This window comes from Lissotriton vulgaris, chromosome 5 (assembly GCF_964263255.1).
Source record: "Lissotriton vulgaris chromosome 5, aLisVul1.2, whole genome shotgun sequence".
Taxonomy (NCBI): Eukaryota; Metazoa; Chordata; class Amphibia; order Caudata; family Salamandridae; genus Lissotriton; species Lissotriton vulgaris.
The window spans coordinates 1,320,852,908-1,320,865,213 of NC_141693.1; the positions used below are offsets into that span (position 1 = coordinate 1,320,852,908).

General features: G+C 45.5%; 1 protein-coding gene across 1 annotated transcript in view; it reads left to right on the forward strand.

The window, feature by feature from the left end:
- DEF6 (DEF6 guanine nucleotide exchange factor) overlaps nucleotides 1-12,306 on the forward strand; it is a 478,117-nt gene that overhangs the window by 271,618 nt on the left and 194,193 nt on the right. Inside the window, exons 7-8 of the mRNA XM_086923236.1 lie at nucleotides 917-1,215; nucleotides 2,294-2,460. Of these exons, the coding sequence (XP_086779362.1) occupies nucleotides 917-1,215; nucleotides 2,294-2,460 (466 nt within the window). The remainder of the gene's footprint in view (nucleotides 1-916; nucleotides 1,216-2,293; nucleotides 2,461-12,306) is intronic.

The window sequence follows — 12,306 nt, forward strand, 5'->3', positions numbered from 1 at the left end:
ATAGCTACCAGATCATTGATATGACTAAACTACAACTTGAAAATGTTGACCTACAGCTATTGTAGATCATAAATTCTAGTAGATAACACCAAGTATTTTAATGTAGGAAGGAGAACTTGTTCATTAAAGTTTTTCCTGAGAAGTACCTCTTATTCTATTTTTAACTTCACACTTCCTACACTTAATAAAAACCAATCTACTTTTTAGATCCTCACACCCACACTTCACCAAACGGTGGACAAAAAAAACTCAGGTGAAGAGCCTCCATTGAGGGTGCCAGGTGGGCATTGAAGTGCTGGCCCGACTTGGAACAAAAGCCCAATGATGAAGCATGACACCTATTTAGATGTGTGAGGGCATTTGTTCCTGCAGTCACTCTCCCAGCATACCCTGTGAATGAATGAGTGTCTTATAATGCACAAAACTTAACCCACATTGACCTGAACAGACATAAACACTTCACTAGGGACTGCATACCCCTTATACCTTACCTATATTACCGGTAGCAGGTATGCTGAACCTTAATGCGCTCCAAGTGCCTCCTTTTTGATATATATGGTTAAAATATTACCTTTCAAAGAGAGCCTGTTGTTTGTTCACACTGCCACTCACAAACAAAGTTTTTACTGTGATCCTGTCTTACCTTACGATGAGACTTCAAATACATTATTAGATATGGCAATGTATAATGTAAACACTGTATATTGGCACTGCATACATAAAGAGGTACATCAGCACATTTTGAGGAGATGCAAAAGATTTGTTAACCAAATTTGTAACATGAAGCTGTGCCATCGGAGAGACTTTGCCAGAATAGACACAGTGATGGTAACTATGACTGCGAGATACTTTGATGAGGCTGTGGCAACATAGATGATGAGGTGGTGCTTATGGGTTTTTGTGCTTTCCTTTTCAGCCATACAGACGGCCATTCGACTGCAGGCAGAGGGGAAGAAGTCCTACCATAAGGACTTGAGGCAGAAGCGGCGGGAGCAGAGGGAGTTGAAGGAGCAGCAGAGAGCAGCGAAGGAGGAGGAGCGGTTGCGGCTGAAGCAGCTGCAGGAAGAGAGGGAGCGCCAACAGCAGGAGATAGAGCGCCTGAAGGAAGTGCAGCAGCAAAATGAGATCCTCATGCAGGAGGAGGAGAAAAGACGGCAATTGCAGCAAGAGGAGATGCAGCGAGCCCTAGAAGTTCAGCTGCAGGAAGCAGAGCAGGCAAGTCTTCATGTGTGTCTGGAGACCTAGGCCACAGCAGAGGGAGGAGCGCCAGCACAGGAGAGAGTAATCATACCTGCATTCCAAAAAGGAGGGGTCAACACCAGTGATGTAGAATGTATGAATACGTCTTAGTATCTGCACTAAAAGGGAATACATCACCTGTACTAGAGAGGAGGGCCAAAACAAGCACTCTAAAGTGTGTCATTGCCTGCATTGAGCAACAGAGCCTCATCGCATTGGCTAACACCTGCATTTAAGAGCAGAGACACTTCCCTGGAAAGAGTAGCAGAACATCATCTGGAATGTGATGGCCAGGGATGTCAGCATAGGCACTAGAGGCTCACAATATTTGCATTGAGAAATGTCAGACCCTTCACTAGAGAAGAGGGATCTTGCGCGTGAGGGGAGTACACCCTTCCTGTAGAGTTGTGGGAGTCACCTGCACAGGTATGGAGGCATAGGACCTGAAGGTGAGGGATTACCAACATTTTTATTACATGGATGTAGTCACCGCTATTAGGTGGATGTAGTAACAAAACCTGAATTAAAGTAGGGGGCAACTGGTGGACTGGAGAGTAGGGAAGGGGAAGGGTAACCTCTTCCCTAATGTATAAGGAAATAAATGCCCTCTGGGTGTGGTCACCATCTTCACTGGTGGGGAAGAAGAGATCTGCACCAGGGGGACACCGTCTACAGGAGATGGATTTGTACTAGCTCCCACAATAGGTGATAAGCTTGAAACACATAAACAAGATTGGCCAGGTAAACTGTCCACTAAAGACAAAGGCAGCAAATGCACTGAATAGTCACATCACTCTGCACTGGAAAACAGGGACAACCCCTGCACTGGAGGCACAGGATAAGTGTGTTAATGCAAACTGCAGTGAAACTATTGGAGGTAGCACTAACACTAGAGGAATGCAATGTCTGCAGTTATTCTCACTGGAGAAAAGTGCAAAACCTTCAAAAGGGCAACCTTGTCATTGCGGAGCTGCCTTGCACACATAGAATATAATTGAGAGAGACTTTATGTCAAGTTTTTGCCCCACTGATATGTTCTTGCTGCTCGTTGCAGGCGCGCGCCTCCATGAAAGCTGAAATGGCATTAAAGGAGGAGGAGGCAAACCGGCAGCGTAAAAGGATAAAGGAGCTAGAAGAAATGCAAGAGAAGCTTCAAGATGCCCTGCACCAGGAAATAAAAGCACGCCAGGATGAGCAAGCCATGAGATATGAGCACACAAGGTACAGCCAATTTCTGCAGAAACTTCCAAGTGAATGATTCTTGAGGCAACAGTTTGGTCTGAAAAAAACAGAGTACAGTTTCACAGTGCGTCTGCACCTCTCGCTGCAACTTTCCAATGCCCCCTCATTGATCATCACAGTGCTTCTCCATCACTCTCCGTAACGTTCTGATGCCCCTTAGATCATCACAATGCTTCTCCATCACAATGTATACATTTCCCATGCCCCTTAGATCATCACAGTGCTTCTCCATCACTCTCAGTAATTTTCCAGTGCCTCCTCCTTGATCACCACAGTGCTTCTCAATCACAATGTGTAACTTTCCAGTGACTCCTCCTTGATCATCACAGGGCTTCTCCATCACAATGTATACATTTCCATTGCCCCTTAGATCATCACAGTGCTTCTCCATCACTCTCCGTAACTTTCAAGTGACTCCTCCCTGATCATCACAGGGCTTCTCAATCACAACGTGTAACTTTCCAGTGAATTCTCCTTGATCGTCACAGTGCTTCTCAATCACAATGTATACATTTCCATTGCCCCTTAGATCATCACAGTGCTTCTCCATCACTCTCCGTAACTTTCCAGTGACTCCTCGTTGATTATCACAGTGCTTCTCCATCACAATGTGTAACTTTCCAGTGACTCCTCCTTGATCATCACAGGGCTTCACCATCACTCTCCGTAACTTTCCAGTGACTCCTCCCTGATCATCACAGGGCTTCTCCATCACAATGTATACATTTCCAATACCCCTTAGATCATCACAGTGCTTCTCCATCACTCTCTGTAAATTTCCAGGGACTCCTCCTCGATCATCACAGTGCTTCTCCATCACAATGTGTAACTTTCCAGTGACTCCTCCTTGATCATCACAGTGCTTCTCGATCACAATGTTTACATTTCCAATGCCCCTTAGATCATCAGAGTGCTTCTCTATCACTCTCCGTAACTTTCCATTGACTCCTCCTTAATCATCACAGTGCTTCTCCATCACAATGTATACATTTCCAATGCCCCTTAGATCATCAGAGTTCTTCTCTATCACTCTCCGTAACTTTCAGGTGACTCCTCCCTGATCATCACAGGGCTTCTCCATCACAATGTGTAACTTTCCAGTGACTCCTCCTTGATCATCACAGTGCTTCTCCATCACAATGTATACATTTCCAATACCCCTTAGATCATCACAGTGCTTCTCCATCACTCTCCGTAACTTTCTAGTGACTCCTCCTTGATCGTCACAGTGCTTCTCCATCACAATGTATACATTTCCAATGCCCCTTAGATCATCACAGTGCTTCTCCATCACTTTCTGTAACTTTCCAGTGACTCCTCCCTGATCATCACAGGGCTTCTCGATCACAATATGTAACTTTCCAGTGACTCCTCCTTGATCATCACAGTGCTTCTCCATCACAATGTATACATTTCCAATACCCCTTAGATCATCACAGTGCTTCTCCATCACTCTCTGTAAATTTCCAGTGACTCCTCCTTGATCATCACAGTGCTTCTCCATCACAATGTGTAACTTTCCAGTGACTCCTCCTTAATCATCACAGTGCTTCTCCATCACAATGTATAAATTTCCATTGCCCCTTAGATCATCACAGTGCTTCTCCATCACTCTCCGTAACTTTCCAGTGACTCCTCCCTGATCATCACAGGGCTTCTCCATCACAATGTGTAACTTTCCAGTGACTCCTCCTTGATCATCACAGTGCTTCTCCATCACAATTTATACATTTCCAATGCCCCTTAGATCATCAGAGTGCTTCTCCATCACTCTCCGTAACTTTCCAGTGACTCCTTCTTGATCGTCGCAGTGCTTCTCCATCACAATGTGTAACTTTCCAGTGCCTCCTCCTTGATCATCACAGTGCCTCTCTATCACAATGTGTAACTTTCCAGTGACGACTCCTTGATCATCACAGTGCTTTTCCATCACAATGTATACATTTCCAATGCCCCTTAGATCATCACAGTGCTTCTCCATCACTCTCCGTAACTTTCCAGTGACTTCTCCCTGATCATCACAATGCTTCTCCATCACGCTCCGTAACTTTCCAGTGACTCCTCCTTGATCATCACAGGTCTTCTCCATCACAATGTGTAACTTTCCAGTGACTCCTTCTTGATCATCACAGGGCTTCTCCATCACAATGTGTAACTTTCCTGTGACTCTTCCTTGATCATCACAGTGCTTCTCCATCACTCTCCGTAACTTTGCAGTGACTCCTCCTTGATCATCACAGTGCTTCTCCATCACTCTCCGTAACTTTGCAGTGACTCCTCCTTGATCATCACAGTGCTTCTCCATCACTCTCCGTAACTTTGCAGTGACTCCTCCTTGATCATCACAGTGCTTCTCCATCACTCTCCGTAACTTTGCAGTGACTCCTCCTTGATCATCACAGTGCTTCTCCATCACTCTCCGTAACTTTCCAGTTACTCCTCCTTGATCATCACAGTGCTTCTCCATCACTCTCCGTAACTTTCCAGTGACTCCTCCCTGATCATCACAGGGCTTCTCCATAACTTTCCAATGCCCCCCCCACCATGAGTATCAATCCTGCAGTATTCCCTACATCAACCCAAAGGGAGTGTTCTTGTCCCAGTCCTCGTTATCTTCCTATAGCTGGTTGTCCCGCACCATTCTTCCTCATCTAGCACTCCAGCATAATTCCTTGTCACATCTGTTCCATCTGAGCATGTGCCAAATAACATCACCATCAGTCCTCTGTATGTTCAGTCTTTTCCTGCATTCCTCATGTCACGTGCACCCACAGAACCTGTAACACACAGGTGCGCACTTTCTTTCTGTCTCTTTTTTTCAACGGTCGGTGGGAACTGAAACCTGCTTTTCTCATTCTCGCCACAGGTCTTTTCTCTAGTTTGTGGTTGGTCAGTATTTTCTAAGCAGTTTCAAAGAAATGTATTGTAGTTTACTATCGGTGTCGTATGTCCTAGAGTACTAATGCATTCCTTAGACGTGCCAACAGCTTCTACTTGGGTCTTGTTTGTTTTAGAGCAGAGAGAGGTCAAGCAGTCAAAGTTTTATTTATGAAGTGGCTCGTGGGTTAGGAACATAGGGGCAGATGTATCAAAATACCTATTTGCGATTCTGAAATAGCGATTTTCTGAGAATCGCTATTTGAGAATTGCAAAATGGTATGTATGTACAAAATCGCTATTTTTTAGCGATTTCTTAAAATTCCTTAATTGCGATTTGCAAATTGCGAATCGCAATGAAGGCCCATGGGAATGAATGTGAAGTTATTCTCAATTTGCGATTCGCAATTTGCTAATCGCAAATTGAGAATAATTTCAAGGGTGCAAGGGTGTCTTAAGGACACCCTGCTGCACCCCTGAATTTTACATGTATGCGCATATGGCGCACGTACATGCCCCAAGGGCATATATGAGCGCCACATTGCACCTTTACAAATGCAAAAAAGTGCATTTGTAAAAGAAATCACAAATTACCACCAACTACAAGTTGGTAGTAATTTGCGATTTCTTAAGGAGAAATCGCAAAAATGAAATGCTTGATGCATAGTATTTAAGGAATCGCAATTTGTGATTCCTTAAATGCTTACGCAAATTAAGGAATCGGAAATTTTGCGATTCCTTAATTTTGCGATGCGATTTCAATAATACATCGCATTTTCCAGTTTTTTTGTCGCAAACGCTGCTATTTTGCTAATCGTAGCGTTTGCGACAAAAAAATCGTTTCATACATCTGCCCCTAAGTTACAGCATGGTAAGGGTCAATGTCTTGGAGATTTAGTTTAAAAAACCTATAGATCTGCATTTAAACCTACAGTAATAGAACAGTAATCATGAGGATCACATCAATACAGCAAACAAAAACGTTTTACCACTTTCTGGGAAAGATAGTTGGCAACAAATATTTTCGAGCCCTATTTCCTCTTGGTGCTACCAGTGCTTTAATATTGACTCCTGAGATCCAAGTTAACTATAGGAAAAACATCCTCACAAGCAATGCTCAAACGGCAATGCCTCTGACCTCTGGTTTACTGATTTGGCTCTAACTTGTAGCAGTTCATTCATAGACCAGAAGAGCTCTCTCGTGTCCATGCAGGCCGCCTGAAACACAGAAATTATGTTTTATAGAAACAGTCAATCAATCAATCAATCAATCAATCAATCAAAGGATTTATATAGCGCACTACTCACCCAGAGGGTCTCAAGGTGCTAGGGGAGGGGGGTCCGCTACTGCTCGAACAGCCAGGTCTTGAGTTGCTTCCTGAAGGCGAGGTGGTCCTGGGTCAGGCGGAGGTGGGTCGGGAGGGAGTTCCATGTCTTGGCGGCGAGGTAGGAGAAGGGCCGTCCCCCTGTGGTGGCTCTTCGGATGCGGGGGACGGCGGCGAGGGCATGGACGGTCGATCGAAGCTGGCGTTTGGGAGCGTAGAAGTTGAGGCGGCTGTTGAGGTATCCTGGGCCTTGGTTGTGTAGGGCTTTGTGTGCGTGGGTGAGGAGTCAGAAGGTGATTCTCTTGTTGACCGGGAGCCAGTGCAGGTCTCTCAGGTGTCCGGAGATGTGGCTGCGACGGGGGATGTCCAGGATGAGTCGAGCTGAGGTGTTCTGGATCCGCTGGAGTCTCTTCTGGAGTTTGGCGGTGGTTCCGGCGTAGAGGGAGTTGCCGTAGTCCAGACGGCTGGTGACGAGGGCCTGGGTGACCGTCTTCCTGATCTCGGTGGGGATCCACCGGAAGATCTTACGTAGCATGCGCAGGATGTTGAAGCACGACGAGGAGACTTTGTTGACCTGTCTGGTCATGGAGAGGGAGGAGTCCAGGATGAAGCCCAGGTTGCGTGCGTGGTCTGTTGGTTTGGGTGCGCTGCCTAGGGCGGGGGGCCACCAGGAGTCGTCCCAGGCGGAGGGTGAGGATCCCAGGATGAGGACTTCCGTCTTGTCCGAGTTCAGTTTCAGGCGGTTGTTCTTCATCCATTCGGCTACCTCTTTCATCCCTTCGTGAAGGTTGGCTCTGGCAGTGGCGGGGTCGTTGGTGAGGGAGAGAATCAGCTGGGTGTCGTCGGCGTAGGAGATGATGTTGAGGTTGTGCTGGAGAGCGATGTCTGCGAGGGGGCTCATGTAGACGTTGAAGAGGGTTGGACTGAGCGAGGAGCCTTGAGGAACGCCGCAGATGACTTCGGTGGCTTCAGATCTACAGTGACTTCAAAGCAGAGTTGCTACAACAGTACATTCCATGCCAAATCAGGTCTAGGTCTCAGCAGCTAGGGTCACTGCTGCAAAATGTGATTAAACCCACCACCAAAAAATGTTACTAGGCCCACTTCCTTCATGAAATTCCATGCACATTTGTAATAAAAGTAATTTCAAGACAAAGGTTAAGGCACAACAATCACAGACTTGGATTTGGAATTTCATACACTGGACAATACTGGAGGAAGATCAGTTAAAAACCTCAAAAAAGTTTAGGTAATTGAAGACCTAACTTGAAAATGTGTGGAATACATCAGGCAGAAATAGGGAGAGGGGAAGGATATTCAGGAAGAAAGGAATCACTAGTGCAGTAAGGAAAAAGAACCGTATGGAACTGTGATAGATTAGGCACCCAACCTTGAAACATCTAAAGCCTATAAAGGTAACAGTTAAATGGCCAATGAGGATTAAAAACTAAGTAAAATGAGCACCTTGGTACCGTTGTAACATAGTCTGTGACAGTAATGAGGCCCCATTGTTTGTGATACCACCAGACTGCCCCTGTAAGATTTGATGTCCATGTTGGTAAAGAACGCCTTGCACATGTTTAAAATGAAAAATACAAGGGGTTCATAGCATGCATTTTGTTGGAGCTCTGAGGCCGCCCACACTGCACATTCATTATTCTGTTTTTTTTACTCAACTCCCTCAATTGCTCGCCGCACTTGTGAAAGGACCTGGGTATCCCCCCGCAGCTTACACCCCCCTGCTCTCGTGGCTGGGCCACACTCTGAGCAACATGGTAGGCACAGCATCCACATAGCTTAGAGGCTTTGAATACCACTGGGTCTGTTGTGTCAATGATGCTCCTACTGTGGCAGGACCTGAGCTCAGAGGACACTGGGGATTTAGGAGTTAATAAAGAAGCAACCTTTTTAGGATCAAGAGGGGCCCAGATGGTTGGCAGGTGGTCCGTGAACAGAACTTGGCCTGAACTGCCGGCCTGAGGATGCGAGCAAAGTGCTGGCCAGGGAAGACTGTTCAGGGGAGGTAATATTGTTCCTACTTCTGCCAGGGAGAGGGAGTTGGGACAGCATTACTTAGAGGTCCTGGTCCTATACGTTCACTCCAAATATGGTGTGCTGTCATACTGAACGAATGTTCCACTGGTTGAAAATGACCCTACTTTAGAGTCACTTGCACCAATTATAAAGCCTACTACTTCACAGCCCAATTACAGTGAGTGATTAAATGGATAACAGGATCCATTCAGGAACCCTGAGAGGGAGAATGTGCAGCCGCACTGGCTACTGTGGAACCTATTGACTGGATTTTAAGTTGCAACACAGGCCCTACCAGGCTACTGAAGTTATCGACAGTAGTTAGGTAGAGTTGCCAACGATTTGTCAAATGGAGCACTGCTATACTCCTCAGACACACCACAGGTCTAGGTCTCGAAGGGTATGACGTAGAGTTTGACAGACAAGTACTCCATCACAGATGTGTGGATAGCTCTTCAGTCGTGTTGCAAGTGAAATAGGAAATAAAGCACTTGTAATAAGGCAGACGGTAAGCCGGTAACGTTTAAATCAGGCCTCAAGGTAGGTAATATGTCAAGAGACCATTGATGCAGTTGCAGGCGCATGCGAGTAATTTCTAGCCCATAAATGACTCTCAAGTCTCGGACTAGTTGCATCACCTTCTTACAATTCGAAACAATAAAAAAGCCATTCTGTTACTCTACAATTCGATCCTACCTTTGTACTTAAATAAGAACTCAACACTAAAGTTGAAATGGGAAAACAAGCTAGAAGTGGATAGATGTGACAACATTTGAGTAAAATGCTTAGAGTACTAGAAAACTGTATCCAGGACCCCCACTTTAAGTACATACAATTCTGTTATTTACTTCAGACTTACCTTTCTCCCGCACTTATAGGCAACATATATGAAGGTGCTAATACTAATTGAGGTAGACGCCGTACACATGGGGCGGATTTTTACCATATGGTCTGGGGATGCCTGGTAATCCCTCAATATTGGGAAGAAATATTCATCACCTCACTAACAAAACCATAAAACAGACTCCACTCGCATGTTTATTTAGTTTATTCCCAAAATCGAAAAAACGAAAGTGCACTAATAAATTCATTGGCCTCACTCTAATGCTCACAAAGAGGCTCATAGGAATGGCGGTCAAGCCATCAGTCGGTCAAAACAGCAGTCAACCGGGAAGGGTACAGCACACACCAGGTGGGTCCCAATTCTTACAACACTGAGAGCAAAAACAGATAAATGACCACCATTATGGAGTGGAGTACCCCATTTGAAAAAAGAATGACCCATATGTATAAGACATCCATTCCAGGCAAATGCATCACAAGATTTATTTATTTTATTTATGGGATTTTTAATGCGCAACTAATACCCTAGGGTGTCTAGGCGCAATGAGATGCTCTAGGATACACAAAATTCAGGACAGGAACTTATTGAAAAAATAGCCAAGTTTTCAGGGCCTTACGGAAGGCAATGAGTGTTGGTGCTGTTTTAATATACAAGGGGAGTGTGTTCCACAGTATGGGGGTCGCTACCAGGAAGCGTCTATCTCCCCATGTGGCCGTTCTTGTTCGGGGAACATGCAATAGGTGGCTTGCTGCTGATCTTAGATTCTTTCCAGGTATGTACACCTGAAAAGCTTCCTTTAAGAACTTTGGTCCAGTCTGATGAATGGCCTTATAGGCGATGCAGAGAGCCTTGAATTTGATTCTGCTCTCCACTCTTAGCCAATGTAGATGGCGTATGGCTGCTGAAGTAGAGTGTCGCCAAGGAATATTAAGCAGAATCCGTGCTGCCATATTTTGCACGGACTGTAGTTTGTTCAGGATGTATTTGTGAGTGCCAAGGAAGAGGGCGTTTCCATAGTCCAGCTTCGAAAACACTAAGGTGGTGATCAGTGTTTTCCCTGCCGAAGCGGGTAGGTATGGCATGAGTTTTTTTATTTTCTTCAGCACGAAGAATGCAGCAGAGACCACCTTGTTGACATGATAACCAAAAAGATAGCCTGTTATCAAAGATCACTCCCAAATTCCTAATCTTGACAGTTGGAATCGGGGGGGAGCCCATCTGACTGGGCCACCAAGTTGGGGACCATTCGGGGGAGATCTTACCGAAAGTCATAACTTCGGTTTTCTCTGCATTAAGTTTCAGGCAGTTACTGTGCATCCATGATTGTACATCCAGTAACCGCTCCTGAAACTTAGCTGCTACCACTGGACCGTTCTTATGCACCGCCAGCACAAGCTGGGTGTCATCCGCGTAGGTAGTTAATCGCATCCCATGTGATTTAATAACCCTCGCCAAGTCCGCAACATAGATATTAAAAAGCGTGGGACTTAGCGAGGATCCTTGAGGGACTCCACAGGGCAGTTCAGAAGTAGGCGAGTAGTAGTTGCCCAGTTTGACTGCCTGTTTGCGATTAACAAGGAAGGAGGCTATAAGGTCTTTAGCCAGATGACTAATTCCAAGGGCTGCCACACGGTCGACCAAGATGGCGTGGTCGACCGTGTCAAAAGCAGCTGACAGGTCCAATAAGATGAGCACTGCAGCACCTCCCGAATCCATGATCTCTCGAATTTCATCCGAGGCCTTTATCAATGCTGTCTCAGTTCCGTGTCCCTTCCGGAACCCGAACTGAGTGTCATCTAAGAGCTTATGTTGTTCAATAAACTCAGAGAGCTGTTTATTCATTATTGCCTCCACTATTTTGGCAGGAAATGGAAGGCAGGCAATTGGCCTGTAGTTGGAAGTGATGGTAGGGTCTAAAGATGGCTTCTTAATCAAAGGTTTAACAATAGCCTTCTTCCAGGTCTGTGGATAGACACCTGTCCTAAAGATGGAGTTGCATATGTTGGTCAGCGGCTGGGTAACCACATTGTGTAGTTGGTTCATTATGGTCGGAGGACATGGGTCCAACGGAGAGCCTGATTTAATTTTGCCAACAAGTGCGTTGACCTGTTCTTTGGTAGCTGACTGAAACTGAGTAAAGGAAGGGTGCTTCAGTGCTGGTTGAATAGTTAAATCAGCGGTTCTTCCTACCGGCTCTTTAGAAAAAGTGGAGTAAATATCCATTACTTTAGTAGTAGAAAATGTGGCTAGGGCGGTACAGAATTCCTGCGAGTTCTCTATTGTGGAGCCAGCTGGAGGACTGGACAGAGAGTTCACCACCTGAAATAACATCCTAGCTGAGTTCTGGGCGTGCTCAATACGACCAGTGAAGAAAAGATTCTTTTGTGTGGTGATAGCTTTCTTATATATAGCCAGAGCACTTTTATATTCTTGCTTAGCCAATGGACTATAGTGTTTTCTCCAGCGCCTTTCTAAATTTCTACAGAACTGACGCTGGAGTCGCAGCTCTTCTGTATACCACTGGGCAGATGGAGTGGTTCTATTGGGGCAATAAGTTTTTTCAGGAGCAACTTCGTTCGCTGCTTTTAAGATCCATTCCTGAAATTTAATGGACATAGTTTCAGTATCGTCTCCGCTTTCTGGAGCAGATGACAGCAAGAGATTTGAGAGATGTGGTATGTCTGCGTTTTTCCACATCCGCGCCCCCACTGGTGCCCTATCTTTGGTCTGAGGGGGTTTGAGTGG